Raw genomic sequence first — 18,706 nt, 5'->3', positions numbered from 1 at the left:
GGTTCTGCTTCAGTGTTTTGTGAAAGGCTATACCAAAAAATCCAGAATTATCAAGTATATATACATGTTTCCAAGCTGCATGAAAATCCACTGAAACCATTTGGTTTCAATTTTTCTATCTGCAAAGTGTTTCTTTGTGAAATAAATAGCTACAACACTCAATAATGAACAGTCTTAACCTGCTTTAACTTCAGAAGCTTCCCTGAATTACACTTTTAAGTGCAAGATTGAGCCAAAAAACAACAACAACAAAAAAAAAACAATAAAAACAGAAGGAATTTAGTAATTATGAACAAACAAGATCAGTATTTCAAAATATCACTGAAATCTTTTGTGGTTTAATGCAACTTACGTGTATTTGCTACAGAACAGGAAGAATTATTCCCACAACCCAGTTCAGTCAGTTGCAGCACATCAGAGAAGTCCTTCAGGATGATCAACAAAAAAGGGTTCATTTATCCAAGATTCTCAAGGAAAAATATAATTCAAACAGTTGAACTTCCCTTAATCCAAGCTTTCACTACTCTAGTTAAGTGCCATGAAAATACCAGCAAGAGAGGAAAAGGAATACCACTAGCTTAAATTCACACAGAAGTAACTAAATATCAAGATAATAAATCAGATGTTACTGACATGAATCACGGAAAAAATAAAAAAGGTACCTAAAACATCAGAAATAACTGACAGATGATGAACTACACTTTAGAAACAGAGGCAAAAGACATTTTCATTCCAAAGATGATTTCACATGGCTTTCATTAATTTCTGGAAGTCTTTAACAGTAAGCAGTAGAAAAATATTTTAGTCTTCAAATAGTGTCTAGTATGTATAAGATATGACACAGCTCTTATTGCTGAAGAAATCAACAACAACAATATGAAGTTTCATACAACAGAAAAGAAAATTCAGCTAAACTTTCAGCTAAACTTTCAGCTACAGCAGAAGGGTAGGTAAAATAGTAGCACATCAGAAATTATAAGTGCAGTTAAAGCTCTGCTCCTTTATGAACTTACTGGTAGTTTGCAGTCAGCAGCACAAGGAAAAAAAATGCAGTGGTAGGCATTTACGTTTTGTATCTAAAATAAATCTCTTGTATTCCTATTTTATACTGTTCAAAGCCAAACAATTTCTTGAGGTTCAGACTGTCACAGTGCTTCACATGCATTTCCTGATACAGGCTGACAGCAGAAGAATTTGGAGCAATATTCTATAGAACCATCAAAGCTCCTTGGCTTCTACAGTTCCCCTCACATCTCCCTTCAAGTCAAAAGAAGGTCTGAGTCTTTCCAAACCATACAACCTCAACTATTAGCAAGATATTACTATGCCAGTGTGTTTATCTATATCCAATTAGAAGGCTGCGCATATTAGCTGGGATTAAAAACAATAGTTGCTTTCATTTCTGGCCTGATACAAAATCCTGAACTAAGGTTCCAGAATTACACACACCTTCCAGTAAGGATCAAGTGACTCAAACACATTACTCTGTTTTAAATTCTGATAGTTATTTTTATTAATAGAAAAAGAGGCATGCTGCTCGTCTGTCATCCAGTATCACACAAGTCTTCATGCTCCACTGTGGAAAAGTTATCTACAGGGAATTATGATTTTTGTCCAAGAACAAGTATGAGATTACAAGTCATTCTCTCTTATGGAGAAAAGGAGGTGTCTAGCTTGCATCTGTGACTCAAATTTCTAGATTTGCAAGTCACCACTGTTGCAGAAATGGAATTTCTACAGTTTTCTGTTTACCTATCAAAATGACAACGATGCAATCTATTGCTCATGAGTTCTTTATTACCTTGAGAACATGCATATAAATACATTTTGGACAGGTGGACTGTTTGTCACCCCCAGCATACATGTGAGATGACACAGCTAGACCATCATGTTTCTCTTGCGTTCCTTCCTATTACCCAAATATACCCAAAAACTGGTTAAGAGTTAGTTCAACCAGACTGTTAGGATTTGGATAGTTAATACTCATCTTGACAAGCACCAAAGTCTGAATTCAGTGCTGACCCAGTTATGGGCAATGTGGGCTAGATTGCATGACCTCCAGAAGTCCTTTCCATCCTGGATTTAGCCAGCCTGCCTGTAACCTACAGAAATCCTAACAGGAAATAACGACAGCTACTGAGCAAGTTACTTATCTGTGCTGCTGGAACCACAGTGAGGTACACTGTTTAATAATTAATTGTTCAAATTACTTAAACTGAAAGAAATCATTATTCCCTACACTAAGCATCAGCTACACTAATGGGGAATTGTTTCACTCACAAGCTTGGCCACAGTAAATGTATGTACAATTTTATCTCAAGAACTTTAAAAACAGATCTGGTAAACATCTGTGGACAGGGCTTCTTCACTTGAAAGGTATGGTCTGATAAAACAATGGGACTTTTATAGTAAAACCAAGCAACTCCTACTTCTCCTTATTCTTATTTCCCCCCACCAATGCTCTCATCATCCGATTCATAACAATACTATGTTTATCAGGGAACATCTAAGAATTTCCTTGGCAAGGGATAGAGCAAGTCAACCTGATGAAGTTTAATGTATCAAATCCTACTTTGTAGCATAAGCAAAATAAAGGGTGAGATGTACTATGAACTGTGGGCATTGGTAAGGGAATGGAATAAGGCATTAAAGAAAATTCTCCCCAGGAGTAGAACTGAAGCTCGTCTCAACTGATCATAATGCAAAGGTTTTAAATGTTGTGGTGCTGCTTTATGCTTTCATCTTAAGCAGCCATTTACCAACATGAAAAATTCAGAAGGTGCTCTGACTTCTGCAGTTCTAACATACGAGTTATGGAAAGATAGCTAAAGAAATTTGTGGGGAAAAGGATTTTCACTCCAACAGCAAACTACTCTCCCTCCATTTAAAAAAAATAAAAGATGTACTTTCAGAAGTAGAAGTTGTATCTATAACTAGCCATGCTTTTCATTTTTTTTTTTCCATGTATTTCTAGTAATAGTTCCATAAAGCTAAATCAGAGAACAGAATAAACCCACTGTCTTTGAGAGACTCATCCCTAAAGAGCAATAAATACAGATTTTAATCACAGTTTATCACTTTTATATAATTAAGTGAAGTATTTTGGACTGTTGTATAACAGATCGGGTGGGTAAAAAAAGACCATTTTACTGGATGTCCTTGAGTAAGCACAGTTTTCAAGCTACAGTGTAGCCTTTTTTTTGTAGCGTAGTCATTTATAGCCAGGTTGCCTTCATAATCAGATATACTTCCATATTTAGTTTTTAAAAAAGCACAATTTACAAGAGTATTTCCGAATCTCTACCATACAACTACAGAATGTAGTTTGCACACACCAGAACAGCAGCCTAGAATCTACTGTTGAGATCCTTTTTTTCCTCTCAGTATAAGTCACTGAGTTAAATTAGCAGTTGAAGCAGCAGTCTCTAGTTTTGTTTTATCCTTTCTAGAAACTGTAGAGCTATATCAAAATTAGGTTGAGAAAATATGGTACATACTGAACTGAGAGCCCACTCCCTTCGAAGTACTATAGATGCTTATTATAAATGCTTTGTACTAGAGCTCTGCATTTTATCCTTTTCAGTTACACATCTTTTGAATAATTTCAGTTTTACTTTCACAAAGGTCTTTTATATAACCGAACTATGAATAATATTTAGATACCATTTTCCCTCGTAAACACCTTCCTTACAAGATGAGATTTTAAGATGATTAGATAAAACCCACTTTTTTAAGCCCTGTATTAACAATTCCAATTAATTCACATTTAGTATCAAAAATACAACTCTGTACCATCAAATGAGTTCTGTCTGAAAGTATATTAAATGCAGTATCTTAACTTAAAGAAACTTTATGTAGTAGCATCCCAATCAAAATTCATCTTACCAGAGCTTGATGATAGAACCGTTCCTCTCTGAGAAGGTGCTTTGATTGTGCAAGTATTTTTATTTTCACTTCCCCTCCTCAAGGGAAACACAGATGGCACCATTTTAACCTTGGACACTGATGCATTTCGTAGACCGACTGGGCTTTTCTTTGGTGTATTTTTGTCTTGTGCATTCTCACCTTTCACAGAAGGCATCTGCTTTAAAACAGATGATAAAAAAAGCAATAGATCATGACTGTGAGAAGCTGAGTACCACCCTTCCTGGCACCTGTAATGAAATACTGACCACACAGGTAAGTGACACATTTAGCTGTTTGCAGGCTCCACCAAAGATGCAGTCAGTCATACCACCTGCAGTTCACAGCTTCAAGAACCCTCTCTTAAATTGCTTTCAGCAACACAAAACTAGAAGTTTAAAAACAGTTATTAATAATGACAGAGATTACTTTATGTCAGAATTCCTTCTTTCCTTGTTCCTCCATGCTTTAACTGAGCTGTTTATATATGACTGCACCCAAACAAGATTACTTTTTTTAATCTTTAAACCAAGCAGCTAGTTAATGAACTAAGTAGTTGGTTATCATGTCTATCCGAAATGTAACAGTCACTGTCATAGGTTTCCCTGCACAGGTTTTTGATTATGGCAGAGAAACAAGCAAACCTTTCCACATTGAGGAATTTAAGAATATATCTGAGACAGATTTAAAGTAACCATTAGTATTCATAGGTAGCGCTTTATCTTTTATACAGAATTCTTGTTCTAGCTCATGTATGCACTTGTTCACAGCTATTCATGCTGAAAAACCATGCCTACAGATGTAAGCCTATGAGCATGTACAGGTGTTCTTGTAGTTTTTTGTGACTCAGTGCGATAAGCAATAATTTGGACATATTATGCGCTTTCCAGTTTTGATTACAATCCCCATTTTCAGAAATTAATTCACACCTTACAGAAGAAAATGTACAAAGTTCAATCTAGCTGATTACTGAGCATTTTAGATTATTTGCTCTATGGAGTCACTGAGTCTCAGTAGAATAATTAGTATTGCAAAGGCATCCATCTCTGAACAGGATGAATTGAAACCATTCTCTTCAATCTGTGGTTCTGAAAGTAGTGGACAATGTAGCACACAAACTTTAGAATACTTCAAAATTAGAAAAGAAAGTTCACATTATTAATTTCTTCTGTAACGCTTCAGAAATGGACAGCTGCTTCCATTCTACCTACAGTACATTCCTTATACTGAATTTTAGTAAAGCTTTTTTTCCTATCGAAGCAGTGAAGACCAACAAAAATTCAAACAACTCCAGGTTTCATTAGTAAGTACACTGCCTCCATTTCACTGAGTAAATTAAGATTTTCCCAACTCAGCCCTGAAGCTCTTTCCTTCTTTCCCACTGTTCCTTTTCTGTGAAACCTCTTTCAGACTATGTGAAAGCGGCATGTTTCTCCTGACAGGTAGCTGACTAGTCCAACAATATTTTCCAATCCATCATGCATGCATACCTTCCAGCCAGGAAGTTTGTACCTTCCAGTTGGCTTACTCTCCCAGGAAAAGGTATGTGTCTTCTGCATAAAGCATAGTTCCTAGCTACTCTTAACTATTCTAATGAGTTCCATTTTTACTTCAAATAAGAGAACTCCCAAACTATTCAAAGTAGACTGTTAAATTAACAAGTTAAAAATGTTTCACCAAATTGCTGGTCTGAGAATTTTGCATTACTTACTAAGATACGCTTAACATTTCTATGAAAAAAATTTAAAAATTATGTTTTAGAACTAAATTATGTTTTGAGAGAAAAAAGATTATTGAAAACAGAAGTTTATCCTTAAGATAAACTTAAAGTACTCAAAATTACAGTATCACTAAAATTATACTGATAATGTGCACATTAAAGTTACATTTCTAAAAATCACAGAATCACAGAATTGTAGTGTTTGGAAGGGACCTTTGGAGATCATCAAGCCCAACGCCCATGCTGAAGCAGGTTCTCTACAGCAGGTTGCAAAATCTTAACAAGTGGCAATATACAGTTTTGCTAGTTAGACTGCATTAAGATGCATGTGCTTTTATTAGAATAATAGAATCCTGACTGTATTGCACTAAAAAAAACTTTAGAAAGAAAATTTAAACCATGGAATAAGATGAAGGTTAACAACACTAAAAAGCACTTGAGATCAAGTGCTAATTGCTTACTCCAAAGTTCAACCAGTTTGCAATTTTTTTTTTACTTTTTCTCCCCTTTTAGTAGGAAGAGACTGCACCCCAGAAATCAATGTTACAACTACTTTTGTAGACACAAAACCCATTCCACAGTTTCCATCCAAAACCCATTCCACTGTCCAATATAGAAGCCCCTTTCTTCAAGCGTACAAAACATTTAATTAAATAAAGGAAAAAAGCTTACCACAGGAACTGAGTGCAGGACAAATGTTTTATTTGCTACATCTTCTAACAGCGGCGCTTCCAGAATTCCTATGTTGCAGTTTTGCTCTTTTTCACTTCTGTTTGGACAGATGTTTTGAGCACATGGCTGCACTAAGGAGTCTGAAGTGTCCATTTCATCGTTGAGCATCTCTTTTGAGTCTTCTCCACACGTTGGAAGCACAGCAAAAACCAAGGAGCGCACTGAATTGGTAGCACTCACTTCACCAGTGTCTTCCAGATTCTGCTTCAGCGCAGGTGTCTTTGAAGTCCTGTGGGAAACGGTTCGTGGATGTGTTGCGGCGTGTACAACCTGGCTAGCAAAGAGGTGTTTCTTAAGATGCAGCTTATGGGGCTTATTCACAGGCAGTTCCACTTTCATATCTTTAGTTAAATCTATTTTCTTTTTCAGCACTTTCACAGAAGGGGACAGTTGCCTTGAGGAAGCAACTACTGAGGATGAGGAGGCGGTTGATTTTTTTGGTGACTGAGGAGACTGTTTTAAGGGCTCACTCTCTCTTGACTGTAGTACAGGCCTAGACATCACCTTTGGCTTCACATTTTTGAAATTAGGTTTGGGAAAACTAACAATCTCACATTTCCTTGATTTGGTTATTGATGACACAATAGGTGATCTGCCCACTGTTCTTCCTGCAATTTGACCTGAACCAGTTTTAAGTGAAGGCCTTCGGTTATGCTCTCCTACAAGCATCTCGTTTTGTCTTAGTTTAGAAGACTTGTCTCTGAGTTCTGCCACAGATGCAACTGGAAAAGTTGTGGGTTTTGTTCGCTCTTTAGGAGTTGAAGTAAATAGAGCAGTATCGCTTTCACCAGCCACAGGACTGAAGACCAAAAAAGTTGCTTCACATTTCAGTTCTGGTTTAACTGTTCTCTTTAGTTTTGGTACACTGCAAGGTAGCACTTCAGACACAAAAGTGGTGTTGTGCTTATACCGAAAAGCAGCATTTCCAGGGATGTTTTGTTCTTTGGTTAAGGGTTCACTGGTTTTCTCTGATACTTGTTCTCCAATGTTTTCTACGGGTAGAAGGTACACATTATTTCCAGGACTATCCACACATGTCTGAGCAATGGAATTCCTGGTTTCATCACAGTCAGCAGTATTCTGCAAGACTTTTACTTGCTGATCTTCACAAGTGAAGATGTATGGTGATAATTCAGCTTGTTCATGAGGATTAATACATCCAGCAGCTTGTTTTCCAGACTGTGTTGCTGTTTCCAATTGTTCTCTGTCAATGTTACTAGAATTTTCTATATCGAGTTTAACACCTGCAGAGGCAGGATAATATACTTCAAAATCAGCAGAGGCCTCTAGGCTTCCTGAAGCCACTACTGTAAAAGACAAATTTGGTGTTTTTTCTGCACCCAATTTCTCTTCCATATCTCCTTCATCAGAAGGGATTAGCATTTCCCCCAGATGCACATCATTTTGATCAGTTCCCACTGTTCCACTTACAATGTTAGTAACATCACATGTGCTCTGGTGACAGCGTACCCTGTTTTCTATCATGGACTGTGTGCACTGCTCTGAAGCAGGATGCGGTAATACACAGTTTGATTCAGTCTGACTGTAAGGCATTGATTGTTCAGTACTCTGAGCTTGCATTTTTGTCATAGCCATATTACCTTTCAGGAAGTTTGTTGTTTCTTTCAAGTCACAATTCAAAGGATACATACTAGTCTGTTCAGTCAGAGAAGACTTGCATTCAGTATCTTTATCTCCCAAGAGAATGTCTCCTGGGCAGTTATATTTACCAGGCACCCTTGGCAGATGAAATGCTTCAATACACTGCTGTTTTAAAAGAATACTTCCAAAGTCACTCTTATCTTCAAGAGCAGCATCATCTTCATTCTCAGTCACTATATTTTGGTCAGTTGAATCACCATGTAACTTGGCAGCACAATTCTTTGAAGGAAGCGTAGCTTTGTCACACATGTAGTCATTTCCATTTTCATCCCTCATAAGTAAGGAAGACTTCAAGCCATTCTTTGCTTTGTCGTCTGACCTTTCAATATTCATTTTGAAGGCTAGATTTTAAACAACTTTCATTTTATGCTTATTTAAAACCCCAGAGAATTTTGCAGAATAAACAGCTTTTCCCTGGAACATGTCAGCTGTATGAGAGACATTTAAAAAGCAGTTTCTTGTTTTTGCGCTTTCCAAGAGGATTCAAAAGTTCTAGGATTAAAATAAAATGAAAAGTGATTAGCCAAACCAGGATTTTAAAACATTAAGCATTCTTAAGCAGTTGGTGCAGCCATTTTGACAAACTTCGACCACTCTTCCCAACTGAAGAACAGGGAAATAAGACAGGTGTTGAACATCTCCGCACACCTGTAGTGATTTATTCCAGCTCTCCTATCAAAGAACAGGAAGAAGGAGGACACAGGCATTGAAAACAATGGGAAACAGGTCAGGGTTTTAACTAAAATGCAAACACACGTGTGGTATCTTAAATGAGGATATGGACATAGTGACATATTTGAAACACAGTGAAAGGAAAACAGCAGAACATGACCATCAGAATTATGCATTTAAGAGTGATGAAATAATGCACTCTCATATAAGAAATACATCAGAAGTCTGAAGTGACTTGATTGCAACTTAAATACAATGAGTAGCAGAACCCTAACGAACTGAAACTCCAGGAAAACAGGAGAACAAAGATACTTAACTGTACTACCAACCATCTTTACAGGGGTGACACAGAGTATATAAACCATTTTAGAAACCAAAGCAAGGGGAAGAAAAACACTTAGAGAAATACTCCTAAAAATGTAAAAATAAAATCACTGCAAAAGATAACATCAAAAGATAAGTTACTAATGCAAGAATTTATCGTTCAAAAAGCTGGCATTTTCTTACAAACCTCATTTTCTTTAGCTGGAAACATACAATGAATAGTTACATTCTTTAAGCTTTTTTCAACTGAGCAAAAGCATCAAGCTTTTCAGACATGCTCTAGGGCCCATGAACAGTTCTGAGCATAAAAGTAGCACTCCAAGTAAGACTGTTCTTGAATTACATGAGTTTGTACGCTCATGACAGACCAAATGCAGAGAGACTTCTAGGAAGAAAAGACCACAGCCTTTTCTTTACACGCAACTTTTTACCTTCAATCTGAGACAGATGCTTAAAGACCATGGAACAAGAAAATGAGCCACCAAAATAAAGTAGTAACCCCCTCCCTGCTTCCTTTTCTCGATTCCAAAACAAAAATCACTGAGTATAAAAATCTGGACTAGATAGACCCTGCTTAAATTCTCCCAGTTCCTAATAGCTCCAGATCCTTTGACTGCCCACTGTAATTCAACCCCTAAGAAGCACGAGCAAAAGCAGTACCCTCATTTCAATTCTCTATTATGAAACGTGAGGTACGTTCAAGAGTTCTCCCACAGAAGTCTTCCCTTGAGGCTGGGCAAGAACCTGTCCTGAATGATTTTCTGTCAAGTGAAGTTGATCACAAAATCAACTGCTGAGAAACGTCTGGAAACTTTGCTTCCGCTGTTGTTTTGATATATTAAAACTAGTTGTTACTTGTTTGGAGGCTAACTCATAACACACCATGCAGCTTGCCCAATCATGCAGCAAGCAGTTAAAAGGTTCCATTTCGATTTAGCATTTGTTGAGATGCAAGGACCATTCTCACCTCTTTCAAGCGCTTTCACACAATAGAAAGTAGGGAACTCTAGTATGCCACTTCACAAAGCTGAGGTCTCAAGAAAGTAAAGAATGATACCTTAGCTTAATTTGGATTGCTGATTTGCCAAAATTTGAAACAGGAGTATTGAACTAAACTTTGATACGATCAATGCTTAAGAAGTCCCAAAAAAAAAAAAAAAAAATAGAAGTAGAAATTGAGACTGAATAGAAAAATCAAGAAATTGCTTAAGCTGAATACGCATATGTGCACATGTACTAATAGAAATCTGCTCAGTCCAGGTTCCCACATAATGAGAACATACACAACAAGATACCACTGATACAACTATTTTTAAAGCAGCTAGCTTTTCACTACAGTAATCAATACTTTCAACATCAACTAGTTCTGCTTCATATCGACATTTGGAGTTTAAAAGTAACTTTCATAAAAACAAGGCTTAAAAGACTTTCTAAGGCTTAAAAATAGTGTCAAACAAAATCTGTAATATAAAGTTAGCTCTCAAAAATTAAGATTCTGTAGCTCTGTGGACACTTCAATATGTTAACCAGGTCTACGAACTTCCAGATGGTCAGAAATTCTTCTGATTTAAGAGCTACTATAGACAAAACAATTGCCTTTCCAAGCTACGTCTTTCCAAGAATACACTGCTCCTGATGAACTGAAAGAGTTAGGGAATTCTCTAAACTAAATACTACTTCCGAACTCTGAGTTTAGTTATAAGACCTCTTGGGCTTTTCCTTTCTACAACAGATATATAAGACCTCAAGGGAACAGAAGCAATGCTTTGGAAAAAAAGGGAAGCCAACTTGGAAAGCAGACTCTTCTAAAAAGACCACTGTCCATCTTCTGGTGGCCCCAGATCCAGCATACACTACAACATAAAAAGTAGAGCTCAGAGCAAAGATCTTGCAGCTTCTATTCATCTACATGGAGTGTTGCTGGGCTGGGAAAGTTTGAACGTGTGCTACAGAAGTACAGGGGACAGACAACAAGTGTCTGCTAGTACAGTTTTGGGTAAATAAGAATCAAAACAATATGAATTAATATAAATAAATCAAGCTGCAAGATCCCAAATTGCTACAAGAATGCAAGCCAGTTCAAAAGTGTTACTCTTAGAAGGTTGACAGCAATAATGACGCTTTTCCTGGTGTTCCATCTGGAACTGGATGCTTTCGCCCACACAGTCACCATGTTTACTCAAACCCACCAGCTCTGTTTGCACAGCTTGTACCAAGGGACGCAGGGGAGATCTGAAAGAAAAGGGTGTGCCCCTACAAACGGGAAAGCAGCCTGGAAGTGCTCCAGGCAGCTCGCTGTACTTGAATGCTATGCTCAAGGCATCTTCAGTATCCATACTTCAGCAGAAAGCTGTATTACACTGCCACAATTACCACTCAGAAGTTGGGAATTATTTTAAAATACATTCTGGGAGAACTCTGCATTCAGAAGACTGGTCCAGTGACTTTTCTTAAAAGTAAAGCAAGTGCTCCTCCTACTTAGCTAAGATATTTGCTAAGATATTTGAAAGAAGTCTCCATAACTGGAACCTAGCATTTGAGGATCTGGAGGTACAGCCACCTGACCATGAAGTTCTGTGTGTTCACATGCCTTTCCTTACACTGTTTTACAGCAGCAGGAAAGGTGAAACTCACAGATGTAAGAGATAAGCACACACAAGCCGGTGACAAATCCTATCTATAAAAGCAGTGCAAGTAAGCAAATGTATTTTATGAGTTGTGATTAAGTGCATGATCAAACAAAACCAAAGCTACATCTTTGAATGGGCAGATCAGAATACCAACAAGCCTCTCCCTCGAATATTCTGGTAGCTTCCATTGCTAGGACTCAATCAGGCACTCATTCTTAGCTCCATTAAGACAACATTCATGGCTAGAAGCAGCATGGAGTTTTCTATGGAGGGTGCAGTACACAACTGCAGTGCATGGTCACTTGTGCTGAGAATTATCACTGGCTCGGCTTTTGGGCTATTGCTACCATAAACAAAGCCACTGCACAGTTTTCCATGAGATCAATATTCAGTCTGCCCCTCTTTAAGAATTTCCAAGAACAATGAAGTTTTTACTTCCTGGTTAAATTAGTCTTCAATTTTTCAGTGAAATGTTCCTGAGTTTTCAAGGAGGTGGTTTGTTTGTTTGTTGTTTTTAAATCAGCTCCCATACAATCCCACACAAGGATAAAGTTTCAGGTCAAAATGAAAGCAGGAAGCTAGAACTTAAGACAATATGCATTTATTATTATGGCACTCCCTTAGCAGATCAAGGTCCAAGTCCTACTTGTTGACAGATCTGATTGAACAGCTGAGCACAGATTGGGTTGATGTTCACCAACCCCAACTCAGTGTTCCAACTTATTTGGCTACATGTGGTTACATATACTGCTCACCTAGTCTAACACCTGCATCTTGGATAAACTGCTGATTTCTCCAGTGCTGCCACTTAAACTCTATACAGAAGCAGGAACAGGGCATCAGTACAGAACAGCTACTACACCTGGGATTCTCACCACAAATTCAGGAGCAGGGGAGAGAATGGGGGTGCTGCTGTGCACTTCTTTAAAATATACATGTATTTTGTGTGCATATATACACACACACGCATACACATGCACATATGTACAGAAAATATAATCTGCAGGTCTACAGATTTCTGTTTAAGCAGACTTTCTGTCTACTGCTAGACTCCTCTTGGCTGAGAACGACACGGCGTTCATAAAGCAGCAAGTAAAAAAAGGCAGAAGCTCTCTGCAAGAGCAAAAACACCAGGCTGCAAAGGTGGTGGCTGAAATACCAGGCATAACTCTGGAGAAAAGAAAATAATTCTTGCCTCCTAACAATGAGTCATGATTGACATGCTCAGCAAGTCAGAGCAGAGATGGCTTTAACCATTACCACTGAAATAACTCCTACACTAAACATTCGCCTTTTAAAATTAAGTTCTAATGCCAAATACACCACAATGCACTAGGCACCATACACTGAAACTACTTTAGGATACAATGCTGACTTGAAATTTTTCGTGCTCCTGAATTATTTTAGATAGCATCTATGCCTGTGCCCCTGGGTTTGGTGTAAAAACTGCCCAACATTTAATGGACACCACCAGTATTCTGGCAAGTAGTAAGATTGTGTCATTGGAATGCGACGGCTGAGGCCACAGCAAAACTGATGAGCTCCTGTTCTTGTGTCCTTTTCGATCTTCACCTAAAGCTGGGAGCCAGTTCAGCAGCTGGCTATATTTAACAACGATACACTGTGTGAACTAGTTTACTGAGCATTTGGAACACTTCCAACATAATCTGTGGTGAAGTAAGATACAGTAAACCCAAAAGTATTATTTAGCTCTAGAGGATTATTCTGCATAACAAATCTATAACCCAATTAATTATCTGAATAAAGCTCATCAATACATTCCCTAATAATTGAAATAGCAGCATCCTTGTCATGGTACCATTTTGCAGTGCAGATTATTCATCAAGATGCTTAGGATTTCCCAAGTTAACCAGGTCAGAAGTTTAATCAGCTCCCAGTTTTTGCAGATACAAAGATGCCTGCTGTGCAGAAGTGGGCACTCATTCAGAGAAGACTACAGCCAGCAAGGGGAGGTTTCACATGTTCTGTAAGAAATTCTACCACCAAGTCAGGAACACGCTCTTGCACAGCAGGAGCACCACAGCAGGTTTTAATTCTGAAAATGCTGTTATTTGCCAGTTAAAGCACAGTTGTTCCTATGCATTTTATTATATTCAAGGCTACTAATTACATCTTCGTGAACAAAATCCAATAAAACTTGAAGAAATAGGTTAATAGAAATAACATTTTTGCAGCCAAATAGGAAATAATTCCAATGCAACGACTAGAAGTCCTAAAGGTGTAGTGGTTGCTGCAGATTTTCAGAAATCTAGTAGCTGGATGCTACTATAAACTTTATAAACCTTAACAACTTAACTGGTTTTCCACCTGCAATTTTGCCTAGCTGGCATCTGGAGTAACTGGGCAACTCACAATTGTTCCCAACCCTCTACTCTGAAGAGAGAGGAAAAATAAACAAATCTAATGCATTGTTTTTATATCTTAAAAAAAAAAAAAAAAAAAAGAAGTTCCCTACAGAGGAAACTTTCTCACAATGAGATCAGTTCTGCTGCTTGAGTTTTGTTTTTATATTTTAACTCTTTTGTAGATTTCTTGTTTATCTTTTGGTCTCAGAACATACAAAATTAAATCCAACAGGGCCCGGCCCTGCAGAGCAAAGCACAGTGCTCTACCTCTGTAGGGCAGAGGTATTAAACAAGAAAAATGCCACGCCAGCTTTGCAGAGCAGCTTGGATAAAACAGCTCAATTGATGCAACACGTAGGCAGGGGGGGTGCAGTCACACCGCCGCTGCCCGCGGCCCTGGAGCTCCTGGGCCAGGTGGGGAGAAGGGAAAACTGCGCTCCTGGGGCAGGCTGCCAGGACGGGTCTGTTTGTCTCGCCCACGCAATGTGGGCTGGATTCAGACTTGTGGGTTGGATTCAGACTTGCGGCCTGTCGAGCCCGTAGCTGCAGGGAGGGGGCTCCACGTGAGTGCGGAGCTGTACGCTGCTGCACACACTGGCATCAGCCAGACTCACTCCAACCTACAGCTTGTCCCATCAGTCCTTCAGAGACCTCTCAGTAACGCTACAATCTCACAGGAAATTATAACGTGCTAAGACACGTGTTGTGTAAATCCATTATTATAAAACTTCTTGCTTGAACTTAGGATCAAATACAAAAGCTATAGTAAGTGGCATTTATTTTGTTCTGTGTTAGAGCCAAATCTCTGCACTTCCACAGGAGAGCTGAAGAACTGTTTCAGCTTCCAAGTGCTAACCTCTGAAATAATTCTCCCCATTCAGCTATTTAGCTGACTTGACAGCTTCACAGATGAGCAAAGATAAAACCAGGCTCCACAAGAGAAAAGGTACAAGCAGACCTCTACAGACACCCTGGAACTACAGCTTTACATGGCCCAGATCATCAGCTTTCATTTTAGCTTAAGCCTGACCAGAGTCAGTGCTGCAGGCCTGGTGCACATCCATACCTGCTGCTCCCAAGTCCGCAGGGGATGCTGGCAAGGTGCTGCTGCTATGCTACAGTGAAACTCTACATTTGTACTACAACACGGCCATAATCCTAGAGTAACTGACAGCCTAACAGCACTGAATGTTGGACAGGCAAAAACTGATCCTTTGACTGGCTGATTGGCTTTTTGGGACGTCAACTCTGTCCTTTTTGCAAAGGTTGATCACACATTAACTTCTCCCCTCCATCTGATGATCCGCTGGTATGCACAAATCCACTCTCTGAAGCCTCTCAGACTTGGTGTCCTGCTTTAACTATCCAGTCTGCAGTACAGCTAGCCTCACATTTAACCCTTATTAGCTTTGACTTCACCAGTTTTATGAACCTGATGAAGAAAAGCCTGAATTACATACAAACAGCAATAGCAGTGTGATTATTTAAAGGACACTGATCTCATCCAGTACACTTTTAGTATTGATTCTACAGCCAGACACTCCATTTGTTAGGAGGCAACTCTGCCTCCTGGATTTCAGCTTAAAGACAAAATACAACAATTTTCACACTCAAATTTGTTACAGCATACTTTTTGTGAGAATGAGGAAACAAAGTCTGAAAAAAATTCCTAAGGTATACTTATATAAACTGAACTTGCACAACTGAATACTGTCCTATGAGCACTGATCAACTTTCTCAACATTATCTCAGTAAGTTTAAATTCGCAGGACAAAATTATGTTATCTACAAGCATGAAGTTTGCCAAAGCCTACCAACAGTGTTGCCATTTCTAGATATCCATCTAGAAACCCATGAATTCATGGTACACCAACTCATTTCCAGCTCTGTTAGGATACTAAATGCACATCTTGTTGACATAAGTACTCTGGTAAAAGAGATCCCAGCATGCTGCATAATTCTGAACTCAGAGGAACTGCCTAGGCAAGGGAAAAAAACAAAATAGAGAAACCCCAAACCACAGACACATACCCAGAGCTGAGTAATCCAAGAAAATAAATATGGGGAAAAGTCATGAAGCTTCTCCTGGTAGGAAAATACATCACCCTAATTGCAGAATCCTGAAAGAGAAAAAAAGTTGAGCTAAAGAATTCAAGAGACCTCAACTCCCTGGTGCTCTTATTTTCCATCTCTCTAATTTCAGGAGTCCTCTGTTCCTCCTACACCAGGTATTTGAGGACTTCCCCAGAATAGAGGGCAGTTTCTACCTTGATATTTTCTCCTTCAAATACACCACTTGGGTTTTATTTTCTGCGAGCAAAGTTGCTCATACCAGAGGTGCTTTTACAAGTCATTTGGGTATAATACTGCTCACAAATATCAACTGTAAGCAATTAATGCTGCATAAGGAGCCTCCTCCAAAGAAAACTGCCTCACAAGAAGTAAGGATGGAACAAACTGCCATTTGGAATTCAGGCAATTCATTTTCTGGAAAACTATATCCAAGACTTCAGAATTGCAAAGGAATATGTATGACTGGACTGTTCAAAAAGTTTTTTGAAAAATTACTGAGGAATACCTGCCTATCAAGTAGATATAAGAACAACTGGATGCACTAAACTTCCCTGGGCTGGATTTCTTACATCTGCAAATAAGTTCCTCCTCAAAGCAAGGTAGGCTGCAAGCAAGAAGGGAACTGGGGCATGCGACGGGGACAACCTTTAGTGTTCAGAAGTTATTTCCACTTCTGATTGTCCATATCACAAACTGACCAGTAGCATGGGTCCTTTGTTTCTGACTACAGATAATGATCTTAAAAAAAAAAAAAAAGAAGGAAAAATCTGCAGCTAGCCTGTGTTTTTTCTAAAAGCAGAAAAGAGAAAAGTCTTAATTCTCAACTGATCACATGACAGGTGAGTAGCTTTTACTGAGGTCTAAAAATCAAGTTGTCAGTCAGACAAGTCTTCCACCTTAATACACACTGTTAAATCAAGTACTTTATTCACCTTCTTCACAAATCACTATTACAGAGAACATCAGATGGGAAAGGTAGAACTAATCATTATATTAAGCTGTACTAAAACCTGAATTGTTTTACACTGTATTCTCCTCATCCAAACCAGAACCAAGATCAACTGCTTGCTTAAGCTCCCAGTTTCTAAAGTTTTAATTTTTAGCAGTTTATCACCCACATCTGTTTAAACAGTTGCACAGAATCTGGTCTGTTTTTCTACCTATCGTGTCTCTGAATTCCAAGTTTGTGTGCCTATTAGGACCAAGAATTTACAGAGGCTTTTTTTTTTTTCCTGTTGTTATTTGTTTCTTGGTTTTCTTTTTGTTTGTTTATCTATTTGTGCTTATTTTAACAAGCCTGCTTATCATCAGCTTCCATAAGCAGAAGAAAAACAGCAAACGTCAGTATTCAGGTTTACTTATATGTCAGGTGCTTCAATGTTTCTTCATAAGAAAGACACAATGGAAAAATATATTTAAGCTCTTTGACAAAGTAACCTCAAGTCTAATCACAGCCACAGATTCAGGTTACTTGCAGGAGAACTTGATGAATTAGATGCTTATATCTGTCTTATCCTTTGAGACAAATGGGTAACTCATTTACATTCTACACATACAACATACCAGTTCTGGTACAGAACTGAAATACTACTTCTGCAAGGAACATCAACCGCATGAATCGCTCTGTAAGTAATACCTCCTATTTATTTAAATGCAAACTACAACAGATATAAAGAGCACATTAACACTAGTTACTGGCAAATTCTCAGCCACAAAACTCTGTTTTTCAACATAGTAGCTACGCATTTTCACCAGCAGTGAACAAGAACCTGCATGTTGTGCTCATAAAAATCTGCACCTGCAGAAGTGGCCTACTGTCACTATGCACCACTCACCGCCTCACTGTGCTCACATCCACTGTTTGCTCTCCAGAAACATTCAGCAAGCATCAGTGAATGTCAGTGGTGTGATTTTTTCTGCATAGAGTAATTCAGTTCCACACCTTTGAATCATATGCAATTCTATGTCAGACACCATGTTGTCAGATTGCCTCTCTGCTGCTATCAATCACATGGCAACAAAATTTAATGCAACACTGGCAGGAAGGTTCAATCTCTACTTCCATACCACCAACATCCAACTCCAACATTGTGGGTCAACATAATAACATATGAGGCATTACTTTTGGAGCAGTTCTAATCTATTTGGTAAGATTCCTGCTAGGTTAAACATCAAGTATAGTATCTGTACGCAAATCAGAGATCAGTAAGTACAGAGACTCTCTAGCTGACTACAGAAGAAGCGCTTCTATTTCCAGCAAACAATGTCACAGCACAGCCTGACTTGAACTTGGTTAACTGAAACTGGAGCACGAGCAACCATGAGGATCAACACCCCCCTAAACAAGAGCCCACACTTGCACAGAATCTTTCATGGCCTGGAGAGATTCATCTTGCACATACCCTGAAGGTCAATACATTCAAAATATTCAGTATTGGAGGGGAACCAAATGCCAGCTTGGAGAACATTCTTTGGATCTCATTGCCAGACCTCCCTCAAATAAAGGCTGCCAACTTCTCGCATCTTGCATCACATGAGCCAGAGATCTGACAGCCCCCTCGTGCCATTCCACCCTGCTGCCAGGATGCACAGGGCCAGCAACAGCTGGAGAGCAACAGCTCCTC

At 38.7% G+C, this 18,706-nt stretch overlaps 1 protein-coding gene across 4 annotated transcripts in view; it reads right to left on the bottom strand.

Annotated features, from left to right (window-relative positions):
- Positions 1-18,706, bottom strand: part of MTUS1 (microtubule associated scaffold protein 1) — a 112,009-nt gene that overhangs the window by 75,107 nt on the left and 18,196 nt on the right. For 3 of the 4 annotated variants that reach the window (XM_085223056.1, XM_085223055.1, XM_085223058.1), the window contains exons 2-3: positions 6,296-8,509; positions 3,886-4,084 (exon numbers count right to left, since the gene is read on the bottom strand). In XM_085223056.1, the coding sequence (XP_085079182.1) occupies positions 3,886-4,084; positions 6,296-8,350 (2,254 nt within the window). In that variant the 5' untranslated portion in view covers positions 8,351-8,509. The remainder of the gene's footprint in view (positions 1-3,885; positions 4,085-6,295; positions 8,510-18,706) is intronic. The other variant, XM_085223057.1, reaches the window with a different exon arrangement.

Source organism: Meleagris gallopavo, chromosome 4 (assembly GCF_905368555.1).
Source record: "Meleagris gallopavo chromosome 4, MGAL_WU_HG_1.1, whole genome shotgun sequence".
Lineage (NCBI taxonomy): Eukaryota > Metazoa > Chordata > Aves > Galliformes > Phasianidae > Meleagris > Meleagris gallopavo.
The sequence above is the reverse complement of the archived record's forward strand: the minus strand, read 5'-3'. Positions and strand labels throughout refer to the sequence as shown.